At 44.2% G+C, this 25,252-nt stretch overlaps 1 protein-coding gene across 4 annotated transcripts in view; it reads right to left on the reverse strand.

Moving 5' to 3' along the window:
* Nucleotides 1-987: 987 nt before the first annotated feature.
* Nucleotides 988-25,252, reverse strand: part of KIF13B (kinesin family member 13B) — a 124,775-nt gene continuing 100,510 nt past the window's right edge. For all 4 annotated transcript variants that reach the window (XM_040550894.1, XM_040550893.1, XM_040550896.1 and 1 more), the window contains 5 exons: nt 21,119-21,236; nt 20,066-20,199; nt 10,705-10,767; nt 8,093-9,116; nt 988-5,666 (listed from right to left, as the gene is read on the reverse strand). In XM_040550894.1, coding sequence (XP_040406828.1) covers nt 5,374-5,666; nt 8,093-9,116; nt 10,705-10,767; nt 20,066-20,199; nt 21,119-21,236 — 1,632 coding nt within the window. In that variant the 3' untranslated portion in view covers nt 988-5,373. The remainder of the gene's footprint in view (nt 5,667-8,092; nt 9,117-10,704; nt 10,768-20,065; nt 20,200-21,118; nt 21,237-25,252) is intronic.

The raw sequence follows: 25,252 nt of genomic DNA on the forward strand, positions 1-25,252 counted from the left end.
CCAGGCCCAGAGGCCCCGGGCCCAGCCTGGAGCCCCGGCGGCTCCCCCTGCCCCTCAGGCAGCACTGCTGGGCTGGGCGGGTGCCGGAGCCCTGGCACGGGCTGCCCCGAGAGGGGCCGGGGGCTGCTCCTTGGAGAGCTCCCCGAGCCCAGGGACGTGGGGCAGCCCCTGGGGGGGGGGGTGCTGTGAATAATCCCCTGAACCCACAGCAAAGCCCCAGGTTACCCCCACCCCAGAGCACCACAAGGTGGGCCCTAGCTCTGTTCTGTGACACAAGATTCGAAGCAGGCCACAGCAGTGGGGTTGTTTTCAATGCGTTGATTCACTGCCATTATGTTAATTAGCGACAATGAGCACCTGGAGGGAACACCTGCCCAAAGCCCCAGAACTTGCCCCTGCCTGACGGCAGAAGCCTCCAGCAGCACCAGCACTCAGACCTCTTGAGCAATGGGAAGAGTTTTTTTTGTTGTTGTGCGCCTTTTTTCCCCCCAGTTTTGGGAGGCTGCAAGCAGTGGACTTTTGCAACCTATTGGGGAATGGAAGGAGCAGAGGGAAAAGAAATCCCTGCTGTGACCAAGGAAGGGCAGGAGCAGCATCAACAGCCCCTTGAATGGGCTGCAGTGCCCTGGGGAGGGAGCACAACACCTGCTTTTAGTCAGCGTGAGGACAGGGAAGTCTTACAGCTTTCCTCCTTGGCCATTAGGCTGTGATGAGGGCTCCCACACCTGAATACTTGTAGGTAAGGGGGTATTTCTCCAGGCCCCATAGAGGAGGCAGGATGAAGGGGAAGCAATGCCGTGGCTTTGTGCTTGTCTATGGGAAGATCCCTAAGTTGCAAGAAAGACTACAGGAAACAGGGGGAAACAGCCTCATTTGAATTGGTGACAGACCACAGCACCCTCAAGGAACGGCACTCCTGTCGTACTGCTGGGAAATGCATCTGAAAGTTTTGGGGATGCGAGCTGGATCAATAAAGCAGAGACATACAGGCTCTAAAGGAGTTTATTTAGGTACTGCAGGCTGCATCGCATGTATAATACAATATTACAGTAATTTAGTATTGTACAGAAACAATTAAAAACTTTACAGCTCATTACAAAGTATCTTTGGATTTTAGCTCATTTAAAGTACACCAATCAACACGTGATACCACAGTGTAAATATCCACTCCTTATATACAGACCCACTACATTTACAAAAAAATCAACAGAAAGAAAGACGAGCTGGAAGAGGCTCCCAAGACACGGTGGGCATGACTGGGGGTGAAAAAGCAAAACGTGCAGGGGCTGCAAGAGGCACATATGGGGCACTTTTGGGGTGCCCTGGGGCAAAGCAGGGAGCGCGGCTCCTGCATCAGGGAAAGCAGGGATGGATAAAGGAAATACAGGAACAAGACACTTATTTGTCACCCCAGCTCAAGAGGGTTTTGTAGTGTGACCAGTCTGCACATTTACCTACCACGATCTTCATTCCCTAGAAGCTACAGAGACTCGAGGTCAGTGCGAATCAACCTCCTCGCTGCACTAGTTGCTGACCTGGGGATAAGGCACTGCGAAAACTGAACTTCTTGTGCAAAGAGCTGGCAGTGCCAGCGGGAGGACAACACAAGCATCGATATAGAAAAGAGACTCTTCGGCAGCTCCGGTACAGTGTGAACAGGCCCGTGCATCGCCCAAGCTCGCTTCGGATCAGTTTTCGGGACCACCAGGCACAACGAGCTGGAGGCTCTTGGTTCGTAGCAGAGCAAGGAGGTGCTGAGCCTCCCAGCCTGGGGCTGGGCAGCTGCGTCCAGGCAGCAGCACAGTGGGGAGGTCTGAGCCCCTGCACAGCTCTTTTTTTAAGGACGTGGGCGATACTCCCAGGTGGGACTTGTTTCTCCTGGTTTTCCTCAGCTAAACTACATCATTAAACAGCAAAGAGCCAAGGCCCTTGAGCCGAAAAGATATTATTTTGGCCAAAAAGATCAGAACACCGCAAGAGTGTTGAGCACAGCACAGTAAAAAGTCTTGGCTTGGCTTAGAAAACCCCAAAAAACTCCCCACAAAAAAAGCATCCTCTCGGCTGACTTGGAGCAAACGACCCTGCACGGCCAAATCCTGCTCCACGTGCAGGGGTGCGGGGGTACCGAGCTGCTGACACGGGTGGACCGCCACATTTTCGCCCCCACCAACCTGATTTTCTACCCCCAGAAACCGAGACTCGACCACAGTTCACAGATACAGAAAGCAAGCTGACACAGCCAAGCAGACACAGGAGATGAGACACTTGCTACAAATTACACTTCCTGCATTAAATATTATTCTTCCCTGTATAAAGTGCATGAAAAATCTTGGAAAAAAATATGCATAGCTATTAATGCGCCAGCCTCTTGGCTGGGCTGTTCCAGTTAAGAGCACCTCCTCCTTTATGCTGAGGGTAGAGTGTTTCTATTGCTAGTTATCAATTTTAAAAAAAAATAATAAATTTACCTTCATCATGGTTTAAACTGATGCTTTCTGGTTAGCTGGTGCAGAATAACAGTTGGCTTTGAGCAGAGGGATGTGCACTCACTGCGCCCAAACAGAGGGAAGCATCTTGAGAAGAAACCTCAGGTGGCTGGGAAAGTTGGAGGGGGCAGGAGGGAGCCAGAGAAGTCCTCCAAGAGCATCCTCATGGCCAAATCTGATTTGTTTGGCTTTGGGGAGCTTGTGCCGTGATTTGGTTGGGATAGGTGCATTTTTTGGGGGGGCAGGTAGGATTTGAGGAGAGGCTTAGTTTCAAAAGTCAAACAAGACGGTGAAAGCCCAAAGCCGTATTTAGGATGTTTCCTTCCAGGACCATTTCCCCTAGAGGAGGCAGCAAGCAAGTGCTGTTCAGACCAGGCTCCGTGCCCCTCTGCAAACATACAGCACAGTTTTGTAACGCGACTGAGGGCGGGTGGAAGAGGAAATCCACCCCGCATCAGTTGGCTGCAGCCTCCAAGCACATGCCCCAGATGTGCAAACATTTAAATAAGTCCTTATAGAGTCAAAAGTGTAGTTAAATACGGCCGGAGGAATTTATAGCGGGTAGAATCCACAGCGAACTGTTAGCCCAGCTGCTGCTGCTTCACCCTTTCACTGCTGCACCTTTGATAAACCAGTCCTGAAGAGGGTTCAGGAGGACTTGGACAGGTTCTTCCCTCCTATCCCCCCCAAAGGGGCCACCTCGCAGACACCGAGTTTCAAAGATATCCCTAAATCCAGTAAATGAAATGCTGAGACTATAAAAACCTGTTGGTTAGGGGGCTGCTTCACGTTAGCTAACATTCGGTAGCACATCAGAACAAAGTGCAAGTAGAAAAACCTTAAAGATGGGGTTTAGAAAACACACAAGGCAGTATAAGAGGCGTCGTGTTAATTAGTGGGTGGTCTTTCATCAGCAAGACTCATCACACCCCAAAATGTTGTCTCCTTGCATGGATCATGTCTATAAAAACAGTTACAATCTTAAAAAAAACCCCGAGGTTTTAGCATCTGAATTCCTTACTACTAAATTTCTCCCATCGTCTGGGCTTGAAAGGACAGGAGCTTCGTGCAAAGGAAAAGGAGAACAAAACTGTACACTAAAAATGCCTTTAAAAGCCGGTCTGTACATTATATATTAAGATTTCTCTATGAAAATTTAGGAGACGCTGAAGCTAGTTACATAAAGCTGAAAGGATACACGAGTCCCTGGCAGCACTACGCCTGCTGCATTGTAACCCATCCCGCTTATTTCAGCTACAGATTAGTTTCTATTTTAATTTTATTCCTTCTGCATAAATGATATTAATTACAGTAAATCAGCATAATTATCTCCTTCACTAAGCATCCCGATCTCCTTTGATGACAATGTATCTCTCCCTTGGACCTCTGAACCAGATGGCTAAGGCACTTAGATACCCGCGTGCAACACGGACAGAGACTAGATACGTCTTGAAGTTTAATCATGAATTCGGCATCCTAAATATTCCCCATGTAGATAAAACGCCTATTGCTCAAGCTGTCCAATCCCCCCGTGATTATTTAAACGAGATATAAACAGCTCAGAACACAAAAGCCTGTGGTCTTCCTTGGTTTGTTAGAAAAATGAGTGCATGTACGTCGGTATGTGCGCTCGTATACACGCACGCGTACAGCCACATGGAATTCGCGGATGTTAAAAACTAGCGAGGGGTACCAAAAATAAAAATCAACCGTTAGGAAAGCCAGGCCAAACCTCCCACTTTCAAAAAGACTGGTCTGGGGGAAGACCCTGCAGCTCTTCCACCGGGTTGGTTTTCGTGTGTGCTGCTTCGTGGGAGCGATGCTGGCGGGGGGCTGGCGGAGCTCCTCGTGCAACGTCAGGCGGTGGGCGATTGTAAAGCGCAAACATTTCTCATTTTAAAACAATAAATACAAATAAATAGGCTGGATTCATCCCGTTACCAGAATCCTTTTTTGCAAAACTGGGTTAAAAATAGGCTGGGCAGGGTGCTCCCACCTCCAGCAGCGGGCAGGAGGCGCAGCCCCGGCAGCAGCACGGGGTCGGGTTGGGAACTGGGCAGCGCTGCGGTGCTGGTCCCTGCAAAAACCCTCCTGGCCCAAAGGACGGGGAGAGAGGATCCTGGCCTGGTGAGCACATTGAGTAGATCACAGAGAGCAAATTCACCCAACTCCCCTCTTCTGCAAAAAGAAGGGATCGGAAATATTGCAGAGCGGGCCACGGGACTCATCTCGTTTCCAACACAGCAGCAATAAATTGGGTTGTGCTGCCTGCCCCAGGAGGAGGGAAGGGCAGCAGGACAGTAATCATAGCAGGTCCTGGTCCTGGCTCACCTAACTTTTTAACAAAGGGGTTTGGGGGTTCTTCATAAGCAAATAAAGTTTTACGTTCCCTTCTCTGCCTGTCCAGAATCGTTACCTTGCCCTTTCATTATGTATTGTGCGAGACAGACACAGCTCTTATAAAATTATTTAAAAAAAATGAGTTATTTTGGGGACTTTTCTTTAGAATTGCCAGTCGCACTTTGAGAAGCACTAGCACGTGGGTAGTGTTTTGTAGCTACTGGAAAGTCAAGCTGTAATTTGAACAATTCACATCTCTTCCCTCCCCGAAAGGTGGAGGAGAGCCGAGCTTCCAGCCACCCACCGCCGCCAGCTTTCGCTGCCTGCCATCAGGCGTACACCCAAGCATCACGAAACTCTGGGTGTAGATCCAGCACCGTGACAAGGCAAAGAATTAACATGTCAATCACCCCAAGCAGAATAAAAGAAGACCCTTCATTAGTGTTTGCCACAAACCAGGAGTTCGCAGGGATGCTTCAGCTTCCCGAAGCCGTCAGATCTGCTCCCCGGGCTGCGGTGCAGGCGGCTGCGGTGTGGGGGGGCTGTCTCAGTTTGCCCAGGATTTCCTGTTCTCAGCGTTTTTCTGGCTCTTCTCCAGGCGAAGCGGGGCTCCTCCTTCCGATTTAGCCAGGGCTGTGAGCGACGCCAGGTTGGAAGCCGAGCCGGAGAAGTTGCCGCTCCTCCTGTTCTCGGCGGCCGCCCCTCCCTGCACCCTCAGCCCCGTGCTCCGTCTCCTGGCCGGTCCCGTGGCCTTCTTCACTCTGCCCGGTTTCACGAGCAATCCGTAGCCCGGGTTGCATCTGAAGTACTGCTTTCCACCGATGGAGCCGTCGTTCTTACCTGGGGCAAGAAGAGGAGGGAAGGTGACACAAAGCGGGCGCGCTCAGGGTCCCGGCACGGCAGCAGGGATGCAATCCAACTGCGCTGCCATTGAGCCACGACTACAAAACACCTAAACCTCGAATGAATAAATAAAGATGACAGAAAAAAGTGTAACGCCGCGAAGTTAGAGTAAATACAGATTTTGTCAGACTAGGTTTTTGTTTCATGGCTAAGGGTGGTGTGGATATCTGGAGAGGCGGATGGGTGGCACCCGCACGCAGCGGCACGCCGGGTGTCACGAAAGCAGGGATGTGGCTGAAAAACTGAACCAAGGAGCCACCACAGCACCTTGTGCTGAAAGATGTGCTGCCATGCTGCAGGGAAGAAGGGCTTGGTTGAAAGTAAAAGCTACCGTGATGATGGGAGGCTCGAAACTGTTATACAGAAGGCTGGGTAGTTCGGGCAGCCCCTGGCACTGCATGGGGACAGGGCACCCAAACGGGATGCTCCTGATGCTTCCTCCCCGCTCGCTGTTCTGGGGAATCCTTCATTTCAGGAAAAGTGTTGAAATACAGAAAAAAAAAGAAAAAAAGGAATACACGCATTAGTTTGTCACAAGCAAAGTATATGGAAGAAAGGAAAAAGCCAATTAAAAGAGCAGCTTCCACGCCATAAAACCTCCACAAAACAGAAAAGCGTGATCTCTTTATGCTGATGCCGTTACCTTTTTAATCTCTCCCTGCAAAGCATTTAAAAGCCTCACAAACACCGTCCTGGGACCGCTTCTGTCTGCAAAGGCAACACCACGAGGTACAATAGCTCTTCATCACCAAAAGGTCACCCGCTTTGTTTTACGTTTCCTCTCTGCCACCGCCACAGCTCCGGGTCCGATCCATCCTCATGAGGACAGGGTTGGACTTCTGCCTCCCCTCGATGATCCTCACGGGTCCCTTCCAACTCGGGATATTCTACGGTTCTAAGCCAGGGACCCAATCCTTGGGTAAAATATCCAGTAACATCAGCGGTTGAGTCCTCGGCCAACCCCAAATCTCGTAGCCATCAGACATCTTCCATGGAGGCTTACCGGGGGTGTGCAACCAGCTCAACAGCCCTAGCAGTGCGAGCCAGAGGAGCCAGACAGGGAGAGAAGGTGACTTTTGAAAATGGGAGTCTACAAATACATCTGTTTTTAAGATAATTCAGGACTGAGAATTGGGACTGCAACTTTCAGAGGGATTAGGGCTACCGTTTGCTTTCTGGGGTGGCAAACCCCAGGTGGTTTTCAGTAACCAGCTGCTAAAAAAACAGCCTAGTTTACCTTTTATGAGCACACCATGTGCACACCATAACTGCTCACTTAAACGGGACTTCTGGGTCCCCGACACACCATTTGTCTTGGTGAACATCTCTGTGCAGCAGAGATGAGTGTGGGCACCTCCTAGGGAGGTGCTGATTCACCAGAGCCCGGAGTTTTACAGCTTGGTTAAAAGAATTGAAATCAGGAGCTTTAAGTGCCCTTGGTAAACCAAACCCTCTTGCTATCAGAGGCAGTGGCATCTCCTGCTCGCCTCCTGAGTTTGCCACCAGCACGTCCTGGCTTCCCCCATCCTGCCTGCTCTCGGGTAAAGGAGAAAATGAGCACCACGAAAGCTGGCGTGAACCTGCCGAGGAAAGGAGTTGTGAAGCCTGGGGCTCCAGCAGAGAAGAAATGCCAGCCGTCACCGCCTGCTCTCTCATCTCCTTCGCTTTAAAGTGCTTGTGCTGAAACCACTGCTTTTCTGCACCACGCTACGATGGCACATGTGAGCAAACCTCCCCAGGGATGGCACCTAGCTCCTGAAAATGAAGTATCACATCAATTCTGGGAAGCCTACAGCTCTACAGGTAAGAGTTAGTCAAGAATGACAAATTAAAAGCTGAAAGAAACCTTAAATCACCTGTATTTCCTGGCGGTCAACATACAATTATTTCATACTTGCTTATATATATATATCTTTAGTAATTTCACTGCTTATTTTAAAACAGCTTGTGGGAGACTAAGTAACTTGTTAGGAGACTTGACATCTTGTTTAGCCTAAATTCCTTTGCTCATCTGAGTCCCACAGCTCCTGCTGTGCCTCGGACGCCCTTATCCTCGGAGCAGAAGCCCAGAAGAAGGCCCTTAGGACACAAATACTGCAAAATGCAGGTTAACGAGCCGTGTTATAAAAGCAGCTGAGCTTTCTCCCTCTGTTGCAAGAGGCTAGTGAAGTAACTGGGAACGGACACAACCCAGAGGGCAGGGAGACTAGGATTACAAGGGCAGATTGTAAAAAGATTACAGCAGAGAGGGACCTGTTTTATTTCCCTTCTCGGACTACCCAATAATGGCCAATGAAACCCTTTTAGAAAAAAGCAGCATTAAAATGAACACTACTTTGCACCCAACCTAGAGGATATTTTACCTGAGGGTAAGTCCAGTTCCACACCAACCCACGTTCCCTCCTGAAAGTCTGTGGGCCCAATGTATCTAACGATGCCTGTCTTGTTTGCACCGACTGTGACATATTCTCCCTCTTTCAGCCACTCGGGAATTTCATTGGCGTCCTCAGAGTCGGAAATCACTTCCAGTTTTTCTTCCGCCGTCTCCGATCCGTTACGGTTCAGCCCGCGGGCGGCCAACGCGCTCTTTTCTCCTTCTTGCTGCTCTTCTGGGTTTAGAGGACACGGGGGATCCGTCCCCAGCATGCTCGTAAAGGACTTGAGCTCTGATGTCTTGACTTTCTGGATTTTGAAGGGGGAGGCTGCAACAGCGGGCTGGGACGGTTGGTTGGGATGGATTTGGGATTTGGGAAAGCCCAGTTCAGAAGCCCCAGAAGCTGTTTCCTTTTTCCTCAGAGCTTGTCCTGCTGACTCCACCGACTGTTTGGATAGCTCCTTCTTTGGAGAGGAGGTAGGAAAGGCGCTTTTTGCATCGCTGCCTACAAGGGCATCACTTGCCTGCTCACTCTGAGTCACAGGAGATGCACACAATTTGGATTTCAAAGCCTCATTGCCATTCACTTCAGGGCTGTCTTTTGGTCTCGTGTGAGCGCTTTGAAGGCCGGAGACGGGCTGAATCTCTCTCTTACTGCCGAGGCGGCTTTCTGTAGAGCTGTCCAAGTGCCCTGGCACGTCAGAAGACGAGGCCTGAGCCGCAGCAGGAGCTGGGAAGTCACTCGAGGTAGGAATTTGTCCCCCTGGCTGAACCACGGCATCGCTTCCAGCTGCGAGGGCTTCCGAGAGGGTGGCTGTTGAAACGCTGTGAGAGAAATACCCGCTGGAGGCTTCACTCAGAGGGCTTGGAGGCCCTTCCTGGGAGTCCTGGGCCTGGGCATCTCCCATGGGCTGCTGCAAAGGCACTTTGGTTGTCTTTTCGGGACTCTTTCCTGCCTCCGACGTCTGTACTGCAGCTTCGAGGGGCCGTTTCCCTACCTCCTCTTGGCTGATCTGAAACAGAAGAGGATAGTGACCGTGGAGCTCTGAGATCCGAAATATCTGGGCTAAAAGGACAGATATAAGGCCTCAGGGATGTACTAAGGCCTCCAGCAAATCTAAATCCCTCCATAGCTGCAATCTCCAGAAGATGCAAGTTGATCTCAAGTCAGCTTTACAAACCTGGGAGGATTGTCAGCTTATTTCTTCCATTAATAAGAAAAGTGTCAACCAAAAGAAATACGCTCCCCAATATTTACTGAAAAATTATTTATATTACAGGAATGGTCATTTGCTGTTTGAATAGCAGGATTTATACGGAATGTGAAAACGGCCACAATCCATAAGTCTCTCTCCGTTATTTGGCTTAACTTTCAGGACTGATAAATCATCCCCTTTCCAACTAAACTGTCACTTACGTCCCCGTTTCCAAATGCCATTCCCACCTCAGGGATGCCAGCACCACACACTCTCAGAGTATGAAATTAACTGCACCTCGTGAGATTAACAGCCCATTTTAGTGATGTATTTCTTGGCTGTAAAGTTTACTAAATCTGATAGATCAATATCTTTTGCCAGCACATGTACTCTAAAAGATTAGGATGTCTCTAAATCTCTTCGGGGGGGAGGGAGGAGGCTGCTAATACAGAGAAAAAAAAAGTGGTTGGAGGAAGGCAGATTTGTGCATATCCTCCCTGTTAACTCTCGAGTGTACATTTTTGTTGACTGTTCAAAATTTTGCGTTCTTCCCATTTAGTGGTAAAGTGTCCCAAACAACGGGGTTTTCACCTCGTTCTGAATTCCTTCCACTGGGAGGTTAAGTGGCGTTTGAAGAAAGAGGGAAAGATTGATTGAATTACAAGTTTCAGAACCAAAGGCTAGCTTGCAATTGCTAAGTGAAATATAATATAGATAAGTTGTTTGAAATGATGCAGCAGATTAAAAACATTTTTAGCTTTTCTATGGGGTGGGTGCTGCACATGTGGGCTCTGGAGCTCTGGTCTTGCTTTGGGCTTTCCCTTGTGAGCGTTCAGATAACACGCATTTTGCTAAGACAATAAAAGCAGTGGGAGAAAGCTGATTTGCTATTCATAAGACTGAAGTTCTGCTGAACTGTGGGAGATCATAAGGTCTATTTTCCATCCAGCTTAGCAAGAGCCTTTTTTCACGCCGATATCATGAATTGGCTTGAAACGTAAAATCAAGAATAAAGCTCAGCACTCGGAATAACAGACTCGTTCTGTTTATAGAAAGCATCAGAGCCTAGCAATTTGTCTTTTAAAGCACCACAACAGCTAAATTTCAGCTAGCTAACTGCAAATGCAATCATGTGATTAGCCAGGCTTTCAGACATAGAAATGCAACCAGCAACGTAAGGGAGGACTTTAGCAGGACCTAAGAAAACACAACAATATACAAAGCACCTAAGAAAACACAGCAAAATACAATGCATTTAATCATCTCACAGTGAAGCAACACTAAAAGTGCAACACTAAAAGTGCAACAGGTTTTAAGTAACTATCCCAGCAGCAGCTTTTACTGCCTCTGGTTTGCAGTGATGCAAACATGAAAGCTGTTTCTTAACATCCCAGGGCGTGCTTACCTGTTTTATCTTCGCAGCACTGGCATCAATACTGGCAGACTGAACCATAATTCGTGGGACAGACTGCAGGAATGAAAAAACAGAGCATTGTTCACTTAAAGGGTTAAATACTGTCAAGCTGGTAAACATTAAGACTGATATTTGAAATTTCAGAATTGACAAAAAGGACGGAGCATCGCTATCCTAATGCATTCTGCTGACATCCTCTGAAGGGGCAAGTAAAAACATCAACCAAGGCAACAGAGGCGTCCCTAAATTTTGACAGAAAAGCAGCTACAAGTACAAATTCATAGCATACAAAGTTTTCTTTTGTGAGGTGGTGGAAGACGCCACTGAGCAACCAAATGACAAAGAAGTCTGAGGTCACACTAGTCTGGCTAGCGAAATCCTCACCTTCAGTCCCTCTCCAAAACTCTTTCCCCATCTCCTGTATCTTAATTCAGTTAAGATTTTAGCATTGTTTAACCCGCAGAAGCAGCAAGAAGGAAGATCTGGGCAGCCTGCTTTCAAACAGGACACCATCAGAGTGACATCTACACGTGCCCTTTGCTAATGATCATATATTGGTCCTTTGTCAGGACCACTTCTGAGTTTCCACAGGACCTTCTCTTTTATAGCTTGGGGTTTGACATGAAGCCTTTGACAGCAAACATTCCTCGCTTGCTCTGTATTCAGTTTTTTGTTCTGTTTTTGTTTTTTGAAGATATGAAATAATCACTTGAAGCCATCTCCTCCGACAGTAACAACAAATTGTATTTGGGGAAAGGGACCTTCTGAAAATGAAGCACGGAGAAGAGAGAAAAAAACAGAAGCAGCTCTCTTTAGCAGTGGTAAGTAACGTACTGCAACCTCAAGTTCATGCTTTCAGGGAAAGAGCTCTGTAAGGGCAATGTATTATACAATTTGGGAGCAGTCTGGTTTTTTCTTCTTCTCTCTTAGGGACTTGAGAACTCTTCTGCAGGCCGTGCTGATCTCCAGGCTGCTATTTCCAGAACTCAATAACCTGGTTAAAGAACCAAAATTTACCAGCTGAAGAGAAAGCTACGCTTCTCTTGCATCCTTTCTAAGTAAAGCAGGAATATGACCAGTCCTCTCCCAAAAAGAGATGAACACGGGGGAAAAAAACGGCTATTATTTATGCAGAGATCGCTAGGCATTAAATAAAAATGCGGTTGTTCAAAGTAAAACTGAAGACAAAAGGCAGACAAAAACCCAACAGCTTCGCAGTGGATCAAAATCTTTTTTTTTTTTTTTGTAGACATTAAAGCTTCAGCTCACTGAAAGAAAGCAGGAGGGGGGTTGCTCGTCTTTACACCTGCTAATTGCAAGCAGACCGCTGAAGTGGGGGACAGAGCAAGCTGGCTCTCTTTGGGGTGCCCGAGGTATCAGCATTTTGACATCTTCACTGTGATCTTCACATTTTGAGATCTTCGCTGTGACATGGGCTGGGAGCAGGGGGTGTCCAGAACCACGACAAACCAATGAAGCCTGACAGAAGCACAGCTTTACGGCCGTTGTCCAGTGGTTTTTGAGTCACACACCTCGTGTTCCAAAATTTCAGCTTCCTTTGGAATAAAGTGGCAATCTAAGCCAACGGTATTAACCTGAAAATGGCTGTGATGTTGACTTGTGTCTGAGTTCGGAGATATCTTCGAGCAAGGAGGTTCAATGAGTGCTGTGACCTGCCCCAAGTACTAACGTGGACGTGCAAGGAGAACCTCATTGTCTTAACAGTCAAATGCTTCGCTTTAACGTAGACCAAAGAGGAGAGGGATTAACTTTCTTCTAAGTAAACACAGCACATTTTAGGTAACAGAGGCTCATCAGTGTCAAAGTGCCCGGAGTACTTGGCAGCACACTTATTCTCTCCTCTTCAGCTGTCTTTGAACCATGGGTTGGCCCACCTTGGAAGGGAGTGTGAAGTCAAGCCGTTAAATGTCCCTTTTTAATGAAAGAAAAATCAGCAGGCACAAGGCATTAGGGCTAATCCCTAGGCAGGCACTTACACAGCACTTCAAACCTTTTGCAGAGGTGGATCTGAACCTCAGCAAGTAGCCAAGGCCCTCGAATCCAGATAATCCCAGTTCAGTAACTCCGTGGTCCAACACAAAACGCTGCATTTGGGCATCTCAGAAAGGATGTGTGAAGAAAAACCACCGTCCCTGTTGCTTCCACACTCTGTGTGAGGGGCAACAGCTTCTTCCATGGCAGACATCGTACCAGGAACAAAAGCTCTTACAGTGGCACCATAAATGAAATTGATCTTTTTGCCCCATTTTCTCCCCGTATACATGCCACCTCCAGGAAGCACTCCAAGGTAAAGCATTATTATGAAAGACAAGCACTCAGAATTAGAATAATAAAAAATATTTAATGATATTTCTCAGTTCCTTTGGTATCCTTTCCTCCTTTGTAAACAAATAAACAGAAGAAATTGTTTTTGTTTGCTTTTTTTTTCCTCTCTCAAAACCCTTCAGTCTTGCAGCATGTAAATCCATGAAATCTAAAATCTAAATAAAACCGTTACACTTTAATCATTCCTCATCAATTGCGAAGACGATGCTCTCCTCGTGAAAGGATGACAAATCTCCAAACTCCTACAATAACTTTGCCAGGCAATGTTTAGAAAAACACGGAGAAAAAAGCAATTATGAGAAGTGGCACTTGCCCAACTTTGGTGTCGACAAGAAACAGATGGGCAGAAACACCCCCACTGGGGTAGCAAAGGTACTAAAACAAATCTTGGTCGTAAAATGTAGTGAAGTTACTTGAGGGGGGATATTTAAAACAATGTGTTTGACTCTCTGTGAAGACATTTACTGGATGAAAAATATTTCTGAATCGAGAGCCAAGTTTTGTCATTAAACGTGTGCAGATATTGACTGCTAAAGCAGACATATTTACCCAATGGCAACACATGACCCTTTTACACTGATAATTTTTGGCACAGTTTCTTCAACCAAGCTGACAAAATACGGAGTAAGAGAGAACATGAAAGCAATCCACTTTAAAGCGTCTCTGAACCCTTGTAGAACGAAAATTGTCTTTTTTTCCTAAGAGCTGCTACTCTGCGTGGTGAGTTCATAAGGATTTCTAAGGGCGTGCTTGCACAGCATTTGCTGGTCAGATTCGAGGTCAGTTTGAACATGCTTTCAGTCACCAAAAGCCACATTATTAGGAGTGATTAGAGAAATCTGAAGATCAATCCAGTGTGTTGGTGGGCTTGAATGCGAAAAGTAAATGTGTATCTCACCCCATTTAGCAGAGGCAGCAAATTTAACCCCAATTTTTTCCATATCATATAGTACATGTATATAATGGCAACCTCTTCAATGGACTCAGAAAAATACATTTGGTATTTCACTGCCATTAAACATTTTGTAAGTGATTCTATGATGGTGCCTGATGAATTCAGTACAAAGCCTTTTGCCTTGATGTCACCAGATGAAAATCCTTCAGCGTTAATACACAACGTGCAGGAAGTTCAGTGGTAGTTAACAGAGTGGGCCCGTGTGTCCAAGAATTATCCTCCAAGCTCCAGAAATGGTCCAGCCAAGGTTACAGCAGTCCTGTAAGGACATTATCAGCAAACTTCCACTGCCGTTGTCTGTGCTTTGCCATCCGCAGACAGGAATGACTGAGCTCAAGGACTGTCAGCCTGACAGTATTATGTTCACATCACCATTTAAAAGAAGCTATTGGAAACTTCTCCAGCAGGGCATAGCAGTTGCTTCATTAAATGTGGATTTAATTCAGTTTTGAGCGCTTGGGTTAAAATGCTTTCACAAGGCACACAGCAATGCAGGAAGAATTCTGAATCCCTCAGCACAAAGCCAAACAGTCCATTTTAGAAAGAACCCCCCCAAAACACAAATATTCCTCCCTGCCCTTCATTTTAAAATAATTTAAAGTCACTGGTCATTCAAATATAAACCTGGACACCACAAGGAGAGCTGAAATCCAGCACAAGTTGTGTTTAGTTGTTTTTGTTCTCTTTTTGTTTGTTTGTTTGCTCCCTAAAGACACTATATTTAAATATTAACCCAACCTTCTTATTTTACCTTCTAAACATGGAAAATTGCAGCTGGTAATAATACGTTTGCATTCTGCTTTTCTAATATACTTTGTGGAAAATGTATACATACACTATTTCTTAGTTATCTCATTCTAGGTCCAGGCAGAAAGATGAAAAGGGCAATTCAGAACCATTTTCAAGTTAGTTCATATTGAAGTTTCAGAGGTTTTCACTAAGAAGTTGAAAAGGCCAGCTTCCCGCACTCATTAAAAACTATTTGTAAGAGCATGATAGAGAAAACGGAACTTAGAAAGAAATCAAAACACTAACAACTCTGCCACAAGATCCAGCCACACATGAGCCCGGACGGCCACCAAGGATCTATTGAGCTATGCTGATTATAGCATCCAAACGATTCTTTATTTGAAACAGTGAAAAAAAGCCTTCTAGATTTTAAAAAGGGTTCTCTGAGGCCACATTATTTACATTTGATTAAGGAATGTAAATTCGAGCAATTATACTAACTACGCACCACGCACAGCCATGAAACCGCCGCTATCTTTTAATGCACTTCCAGAAAAGGTTTTTGTCTGTTCAGATAGCTTTTCATTAGCTGCCCTTACTTTTATATTTTTAATTTTAATTTTTATATATTTTTAGATTAATTACTATAACTGCATTGGAAGGTGAAAGAGAACAAACAGAGGGCTACATTCTTGTGTCACGTCTGCACTTCTATACCATAAAACAAACATGAATTACATTAGCACATGGAAATTCAAAGACAAGTGTGCATTTTAAGACAGCTGTGACTCAAGATCTCTCATTTAAGCCATGTGCTAACGAAGATATTTGACCATCCAACAAGGTTCTTGACTATGAAGGTGACCAAAATGCACTTCTGAAATGCACATTGGTCACAGGTATGAGCCACAGCAATGTCAAAAGCCAGAAACTGAAATACAAATATGTACATTTTTAATGCCAGCACCCAATGATGCCCTAAAATGAAATTATACGGGCAGTTCCTGGAGATCAACAGGGTCATAAGGTCAAGAGCAGTAATTCTGCTTGGTGCACACTATGAAAGCCTCAGCATGTTAATAAAAAAGACAAGCTTCAAGAGCGCGCACATAATATAATTAAGCATAGATAGATGAAACTCTGATTCCCATCCACCTGCATATTTTAAGCAAGTGTTTTAAACTTTTCCTGATCAGCACTATGGGTTGGTAAGGCTTTAAATCTTGTACACTATGGTACCAAGCCTTTCAAAGAATAAACTAGGAAAATAAAAAGCAATTGCAGTAATCCAGAAGGTTTATTTTTTTATTTTATTTACAGAGTACTGGCAATTAATTGAAAGGCAGCAGATAACTGATAAAATAAGTATTTTCTAACTTAAAAGTATATAAACAGCTTCATCAGAAACCCATCTTTTAGGTACATAAACAGCTTCATCGGAAGCCGTTCTGCTAGTTACATAAAGAATCCTATTATGCCAAATTAATTCAATCTAACTAATTAGAGAGCAGGAAGTTCTTTCAATTATTTTATGTGCTGTCTGAGAAACACACTTGAATACGAGAGCAGATTTCATTAATTGCGGTTCATTATTCTCCAGATTAGTTACTAAACTTGCATCAGAAGGTCAAAGACAGCAATTTTGTTAGCTGCCACCACCTTGACTGGAATGGCTCTGCGTTTTCAGAAACTCAGGCAACAACGGGCTACAAACAAAAACAGCACTGGGAAAGACCAGCTCGTTAGGACAGTGCTTACTTTAAGACTGGTGACAGCCTCAGCGACAGCGTGTGATTGAAATAAATTGGGAAAAAAAGGGTGTTTTCAGGACAAGTGAGGAGAAGTCCATCTCCTGTTTACTTGCATGGGATCTGAGATTTGATAACATCTACTCGGAGAGCTGTTCGGTCACGATGAACTCAACTTCTCTTATAAACTTCCAGAAAAAGGTTAAGTACTGCTCCCTTGGAAATGATGCTCAAAAGCACTAAAACCAGCCCAGCCGCAAGACCTTGCTTACAAGATGCAGCACAACAAAGCCATTGCTTTCTGCAGACATGTGCCCTGATAATTGACCTGTAATGAATCGGAGGTTTAATAACAGCAGCAGCCATCTAGCTCAAGATGGTTCACCAGCATATTTTTAATGACGTTAGATAACTCAGTACCCTCTAGTACTGGAACAGATATGCACTGAAAAGTGAGATGGACAAGAACTTTGGAAATTCTGTTTCATTTACATGGATTCACTTAGCTTTTTGGTATATTTGCTATTAAACATTTGGTATTTTTGTTCAATAACCTGCTATTACTTATCTACTCACTTGCATTTAGCCAGGTACGGGTGATTTAGATCTTTCTGTTTTCTCTGTGAGGCATTTCTTTAGTCATTTCTGTTCTTGAAACTACTTCTCTAAATTTGCTGTTTACTGTAACAGAAATCCAGCAATTCCCTGTTAAGTGGCCAGGCTCTTTTGCAATTGCAGTCAAAATATCTTTTCGGCTTCACCTCCCCCTTATGCTTTTTGTAGTTTACTGCCAACCCTCACCCTGCACACTCAATTACGTCCCCTGACACTCTGCATCAAAGCCTTATCCTTCCACAGAACTAAGATGTACTGGTTTGTGTTTTCTGAGATGCAAAAATCCCATTTTTGTGTTCTCTCCGCCATGCAGTTTCATACAATTATGCAAGAACTACGAGCTCGCTGCCTTACTCCGACAGGTTAGCGATAAGGTGTGAGAGCTGATTGCCAAACACTGACCCCATAGCAGCTCCATCATCCACCCAGCACGCAGCCATTCATCACTGCCACCACTGAAATTCTGGCCAGTTTTTAATGCCTATGACCACATTAGCATCCTCAGGCCATTATAAGGGAACAGCAAGAAAGATTACGAGACATGGTATTTATGATGTTAAAGCCAGTCCCACTATAACAGCACTTACTTATTTTTTGTGCTGAGCAGAGGAAGCGAATCCTGTAGCAGTTCCTTCAATTTCTGCTCTCTTCTGTGCAGTGTGATTGCTAACAGGAGTGCAGAAGCCCAGTTTGCTAACTGATAGAGCTGGGAAGAATAACTATAAATCTCTCGAACCACTGAGAACCACTGTATTTGTAACGCATCTGACTTGTTCTATTAAAAAACTAAAAGCACCAAGTAATGTCAAGATTTCATTTCATTACGCTGATCCCGTGGTCATGGAAAACTTTAGGTTGCTCTCTAATACAAACATGCATTAATGATGACCTTATCATTGTGTACAAATATCTGAAAGGAGGGTGTCAAGAGGATGGGGCCAGGCTCTTTTCGGTGGTGCCCAGTGACAGGACAAGAGGCAAGGGGCACAAACTGAAGCCCAGAAGGTTCCTGATGGGTATGAGAAAACCCTTCTTTACTGTGAGGGTGACAGAGCACTGGCACAGGCTGCCCAGAGAGGCTGTGGAGTCTCCTTCTCTGGAGATATCCCAAAACCTGCCTGGATGTGATCCTGTGCAACAAGCTCTGGGTGACCCTGCTGGCAAGGGGTTGGACCAGATGATCTCCAGTGTCCCTTTCCAACCTCGGCCATGCTGGAATTCTGTGTGTGATTAAAACATCACACACTTCTGTTTATACATTAGCTTTTCTTTCTTAAAAACAAGTCAAAAATAGCATTCCTGCCCATTAAAAAAACTGTTGTGATCATGACCTGATTATTTGAGTTTCCATAGTAATCCATAATATACTTAAAAATTCTCTAAAGTACATGTCTTCGTAGTCTAAAAGCAGACTTCAAGGCAAATAATGCAAGACTGATCTTGAACAGTAGGAAGGAGTGGGAACAGGTGGCTAGACTAGAGGCAGGAAATTGGACCTCATTTCTAATCTCAGCTCTCGTTGATTCAGTAAGAATTCAAGAAGTGGTGAAAGGCTCTCAGTGCAATTTTAAGGAGCACCTATTTGCATCTTTCAATACCCAAATACCTTTAAGAAAGTCACTGTCTTAATTTTAATAATCTAAATCTCATAGATGAGGAAGGTTACACGACTCGACTCCACACTAAACCTGTCGTAAGCATAAGGCAACGTGAAAAATGTAAAGCATAAAGTTAGGTAAGATTTGGGAGTAAAACTTGCTCATTTTATTACTTTGTAGAGAATAAAACACAAAGTAAAAATATTTAAAATTTGCTTTACTTCTTATTTGTACTAGGTCTGCCATAAGTTACACCAAAACTTAAATACTTTTACAAGTATTTGGTTTTGGTTTATTTATTTATTTACTATTTCACTGTATTTCTACTGTGACAAAATTCCTTGTAATCCTTAGATGTTCTTGTAATGACAGACCTAGCTGTAGCAAACAATGGAATAGAATGTCTGGATCCCACCATAAAAAATAGTTGCTTGGGGATATTTTTGTTGTTTTAGAAAGACACCCTCTAAAAACATCTGCCTGCATGTGAAGAGGTGAGAAAGGTCTACGTTTACAGACAGCATGCTTCCAAAACTCCAGACTAATGAAGGAGCTTCCATCTACCAAGAGATAGCTGGGTGCTTAACAAAGCACAGACCAAATGGACTTCCACAAACTTTAACAAGTGAGATCTGGCTCCAGATTTATCTTCATAATCATTTTTAAATATTCCAGACTTACACAGTAGAGGGCTTTTCCTTTATGAACTATGGTTTCTCAAAGAGAATATTATTTATAATGTGAGTCTGTATTTCATCTGTTTTCTTTAAAAGACAGTAGTATTTTGTACTCTGCTTGATCATGCATTAACTGCCCCTCATAGCACAGAAGCCCCATTTGGAGCCCAGCATTCAAAAAACCACTGCTGCCACCACTAACAGCAAAAACAAAACAAAACAAAATACTTCTCTGGCATGTGTAATAAATAAGAGAATGAACAAAAGCAACTGTCCCAAGTACATAGCAGAGGATGGAAAAATGTGACATGAGATGGGGCATGGGAAGAGGAAGATGGTAAATAAAATAAAAAATTAAAAATAGAATTACATTTGCCACTTGGCAATACACAAACAACCGTAAGTGCACTTCATAAATTTTACTATTGTTGCTGCAAGTGGTATTACCATAAATCATGTTGGTAGTGTACTTGGCACTTTTAAAAAGCCAAGCAGGCTGAGTGTAACAATAAGTTTAAACAGCTCCACTATCTCTGGACAGAACGAAGGGGAAATGCATCACAGGGCTTTACTATGACTAAGAGCTTGGTTTGCTCTGCAACAACATATAAAATAGCACTCTGCCAGCAAGTCTAACAGCACTCACCAGTATTACTGCATAGCCAATTCGATTTAATATTTTACCTGCTGTGCAAGAGGAGAGGTCTGCCTGCCCTTTTTCTCATCTCTAACAGGAAAGAGAGACTTCAGCAGCTTTGGCATCTGAGGCACGAAGGACTTGACAGGATTCAGGTAGGAAGCAGCGAGGCTACCAAGGCCTGTTGGAAAAATTGAAAAATGTGAACAGTTATGCTTTTGGAGGAAAAAAATAATCATTTTAGTTCTAAAATGACTTCTTCCAGTGGTCAATCTGAGAAAAAGCACTGAGTGCTTGCTCCTCCCTTGAAAGGGATATAAGAATCTGGATAAGTTTTAATCTGTGGCCCCAGTATACAGAAAGTTTTTCTCATCACATGGTGTGAAAAAGTTTGCTCTTTCCCACTGGAAACATAAAATGCTATATAACTTGCAGAAGTAGGAAAAAATCGAGAAGCAAAAGTGAAAAAAGATGTTGATACAACACACGATTCCGATGACAATAACAAAGCTTGCCAAAAGTAAAAGATGAAAAGATCCAAGTTAAGAAAAAAAGTTTGGGACATCCGACTCTTCTTGCTAATACTGCATTTTTTTCTACTCTCCTCTCCCTTGAGAAAAACCAGTTAGACATAAAAAAACCTCACTATGTATCACTGCACTCTCAGCTGCACATTAGGCACACATACTCCAAAATAGCCATTCAATTCCAGTGCTGGTTATTTTCTAAAACATTAGTAGCCCTGTTCTTTGCTGTTTTACCCACACAACAGATAACATGCTCTGAGCCCACAGCTAACTTCTGGCTTTAGAAATTGAGCTTCTGAGATAAAGACTGCATCTTCTGAAATCAAAGACAACTTAAACACGTGGCATTTGTCACTTAGCAGAACTCGTGTCGGACAAAGGCAAGGCTAGTTAGAGTAGGCAGCTTAGTCACAACTGCTAAATGCTCACAGAGAGAGAACTGCACAGACACTGCTTTGGAGGAGACATTTCTCTGCATCTCTGAAAGCAGCTCAGCTCTGTTTGATACTCAGAAGCTGGGGTGATTTCACTCCATTTTTGTGAGAGCGCTCTTAGCTTTAGGAAAGCCTGTACCTGCATCAGGAGAGTGGTTTTGCTGCCCAGAGCCTGGCAGAGAGGTACGAGATGGACTAATGCCTCTGCTGGTGTTTGCGGCACCTTGGGATACATCTTGCTGACTTTCCCATCGGCCCTAGGGAAAAAAAGAAAAAAAAAGTTGCATTTTTCCAAGTTAGCACAGCACCAAGAGTACAGGAATTCTTACACACCATGCCAGCTTGCACAGCACCTTTGCAAAGTTCAGAATTGGCCGAGCTGAGCAAAGACCCTTCCCCGAGGCACCTTTAGTTGAAACACCCAGTCCTGGAAAGGTAAGCACCCTCAGCTCCCATCAGCATCAAGGCACAAAAAGAGTCTGCTTAGAGACCTTAAAACTACAATATTCCACTCAATTTGGGAGTTGAGCACATTACGACCAGGTGAAAATAAAATAGTACTGCCCCAAATTCCGAACTATTTTGTGTATCTGCTCAGGAAGTGGATGAAGTGTCAGAAAGAAGGGGTGAGGACAGACAGAGCTCTGGGCAAGAAGAGAAATAGGATCTTAGACCCAAAGGCTGGACGTTAGTGCCTAGGGTCAGATATGGCCGCGTTGATCAGATCAAGAGGAAATAATCGTGGTAGTTGCATTTCTGTTTAACGGCCTGGCAAAGAGAGAGATGGAACACACGACAACAAATTGTAGATACCAGGAGCCAAGGAAAAGATTAAGTAAAGACAGGTCGGAGTTTTGATGTGGTTATGAAGATGAAAGATGACGATTTGCAGACCTGCAAGAGCCTGAGCACTGATGAGGGGTAAGAAACAGCAGCAGAGCAGGCGGCAGGCCCCCTGCCTCTGCGGGTGCCCAGGAGCCCCTGGGTGGGTTTTGACCACACGGATCCCAAGGGAGGGAGCCATACATCATGGGGTGTGAGTTCTCTAAAGAATGGGGTCACTGGGGTTTTGCGTCTTCCACGCCAACCTTTTAAGTCAGAGGCTGGCCCGGCAACAGCTTCTCAGTGAATACAGAGAATTACCAAGCTCTCATTTCCCACCAGTGCAATTTCGAGAATCTAAGTGGCAAAATCCTGTTTTCCTAGCTCTATCATAGGTAAAATCTTTTAGAGCACCTTGCAGTGTCATCGCAGACAAATCTAGCGACTGGCCAAAGAGAATCTGAGGAAGCTGCTGCTAAAAGTCTTATGTGGAGATCTTAACGCAATCCAATATATGTTGAGAGGGTCTATGGGAGAAAACAGCCTGGTCTTGAATGCTGCAAAGTCTCAATGTCTCGTGGAAAAGCATTGTCCTGGTCAGGAGCAAAGAGCCCCCAGGAAAAAAGCTGCACTTTTCCAGAAATACAAGTTGTGAAGACAGGACAGTGGTAAGGCAACCAACCTGACATACATCAAACTCTGATCACATTTCTGGTAAGAGGTTGGACTATGGTCTGCACGATATCTGCCCTTGTCTTCATTATAGTGTGTCTGTATCGTACTGGTTCTTTTAAAAGACGTAATAGAAACACTTGCAGAATGAGATGGTACAGTGGACAAACTAAAAAAGGAGGCAGTAGAGACCTGCTACATCCCAGACCACAAGTTTTACGTAGTTTTCCGGGGGAAGAGAAGGGAAATGCACCTTTTCAAGAAGCTTCACACCGTAGGATGCAAGCAAATAATCTGACCTTGAACAGAAAAATGACAGGCAGCGAAACTAATCTCAACTGTAACTTGAAGTCGTGAATGTTTCACAAATAATAAATAAGCCAGGATAGGAGGAATAGATTTCTCCATTGGGTTGAAGGTCACAGCAAGCAGCCCAGAGCAAAAATCGTTTCCATTTGGATCTATAAATTAGTCCCACAGAAGCTGTCCTGCTTTGAATAGCAAGTAACGTGCACTTCTGCAGAGTCTTCAGACTTTACCAGCTACATTATTAGATGTAGAGACAACGGACTCAGTTTCTGTGAAGTAACATTTGGGATACCTAAAGAGTAGTGGGTGTCTGAGTTGACTGGAGGCAGCCATCCCGAATGTCAAAACTGATGTAACCCAGGCTGGGAGTAGCAGTAACTCCAGGGGTTTGTTTAGTCTTGTGTTTTTGAGGACTTTGGAGTTTAAAGCCCTTCTTGAAAGCTTCCTGCCCTATCAGCGTGGATGACAGAGCTATTCTACCTTTACCTTAAGCCTCGAACTTAAGCATTATCTTTGACCTGCAACTCTCACGTCTTGCACGCATCAAAAAATCCTGCCCGCGTCTGGAAAATTCTTTCCACGAAATGCTTCTATCAGACAGCCTTTCCTATTCCACTCCACAGAAACTCTTACTCAGGGTTTGCTGTCTTGCATTGCAACTAGTGCTGATTTCTTTTAGCTGGCCTGACTGCCTGTGGTCGTGCCCAAATTACATCCATTCAAAAGTCTGCTTTCTTATCCTGACATTGTGACTGTTTCACACTCCTCAGTATATTTTTAAAGCCAGCATGGAAACATCCAGCGACTTAATGCAACACTCTTAGGAATTTTTTCTGAAGTCTCCTCTGACTCCCACTGATCGATTAGTTTGCAAGAGGAAAGCCAAAATGGAAGAACAGTTCAGATTATATCCAGATCAGAAGAACATGTTGGTGTAATTCGGTCTTCTTTGCATGCACCAGCTCAGTGGTGTTGAAGGAGTTTAAAGAAAGTAGATGAATATTTGGTGGGATATGGTCACAAGACTCAAAGAATCTTGAAAAACTACTTGGTTTTGTAACCTTTGGGTCTGGTACTGCCATCAGCCTGGTAAATTAGCCTGGTGCTGACATTAGCCTGGCATCAGATTAAGAAAAAAACTATGCAAGTGTGGAAAACATCTGAAAGCTTCTTTTTGGAGGACGTAAAGCTTAATTAGAGTTACTTTCTGATCTTACAATGATGATCAACTTACTAAAGACAAATGGACAAAGGTGGCAGGTCCTAATCATTTTCTACTCACAGGCCAAGCCTACAGAGCTCCTGGAGACCACAGAGAGATAAGAAATAGACTACCTGGGGAAAGTTTTCTAACTTACTACAACACTGGCTCAATGCAGGTAAGGATCAACTGAATCGTTTTCTGAATCACGATTTATTGAGTCAGAAGTGTCCTTCATTGACTGTTCCAACAAAAATCATTTCAGGCAAGCATGTTGGCTTTCTTTTTTTTGCTCTGTTTGAAGAGTGATTCAAAAAAAATCAGAGTAGATAAGGAACAGAGCAAAACACTTCCAAGAAATTCATCCTGCACAGAAAGAACAGCAGGATTTAGTGATTTTCTCTTTAGGAAAAAAACTTTTTTCTAAGTATCTTTAGTAAATTTAGTTTCAGCCTTGATATTATGGATGACTACATGTCCTACATAATGTTAAGTATTTTGCCAGACTAAATAAAATACAGATCCTGAGAACAGGAATGTGCACTTGTGAATAGGATTTGTCTGGCCATATTCTTAAAGCATTTAGGTTTTTCAAATAATAAATAATTTGTTTTGGAGAGGAAAGATCATTTTAGACTGTAGCTCACACATGTTAGGGGTAATGTGACCCTCAAATCTGAGATGACAACAAACCATTAAGAAGCAGGTAAATTGGGGGAGCACATGGAGAAACTTATTTGCAAAAGAAAATGCTGGAGACAAGTGAAAGGGTCAACTGTTGTGCTAAGAATCTGCAGAGGCAAAAGGTAGTTGATGAATGACTGCTTTTAGTAAACTGGATTGAAAGATAACCCATCTCAATCTCTCAAAAGAAAAAAAATGTAAGAATTATTAACTTTATTAACCTCATACAGTTCCCAAGTTTCACATATGCACGTTACGTAGCACTCTCAGATGATTGCTTTGTGCATTCACTAACTGAAACACTTAGACTTTAAGTCTAAGCAATTGGTATTATTTAAGTGCTGTGAATCTTTCCTCTATCAAGAAGGGTGGTCAGAAGAAGGAAGGAAGCTTGTAAATCATTCGCCCTGAGGAACCATCATTTCATGAATATATTTGGTCTCTGCCAAGTGACCAAACAGAGGTCAAGTGACTTAATTTAACAAATCAAAAATAGCCACCAGAAGAACACTTGTCATTTGATGCATTTTGATACGAAGTTGTTCAGAAAGCGTGTTATTTCTGTAATACCTTCTCCTTCTTGCC

The sequence above is a fragment of the Cygnus olor genome, chromosome 3 (assembly GCF_009769625.2).
Source record: "Cygnus olor isolate bCygOlo1 chromosome 3, bCygOlo1.pri.v2, whole genome shotgun sequence".
In the NCBI taxonomy this organism is placed as follows: Eukaryota; Metazoa; Chordata; class Aves; order Anseriformes; family Anatidae; genus Cygnus; species Cygnus olor.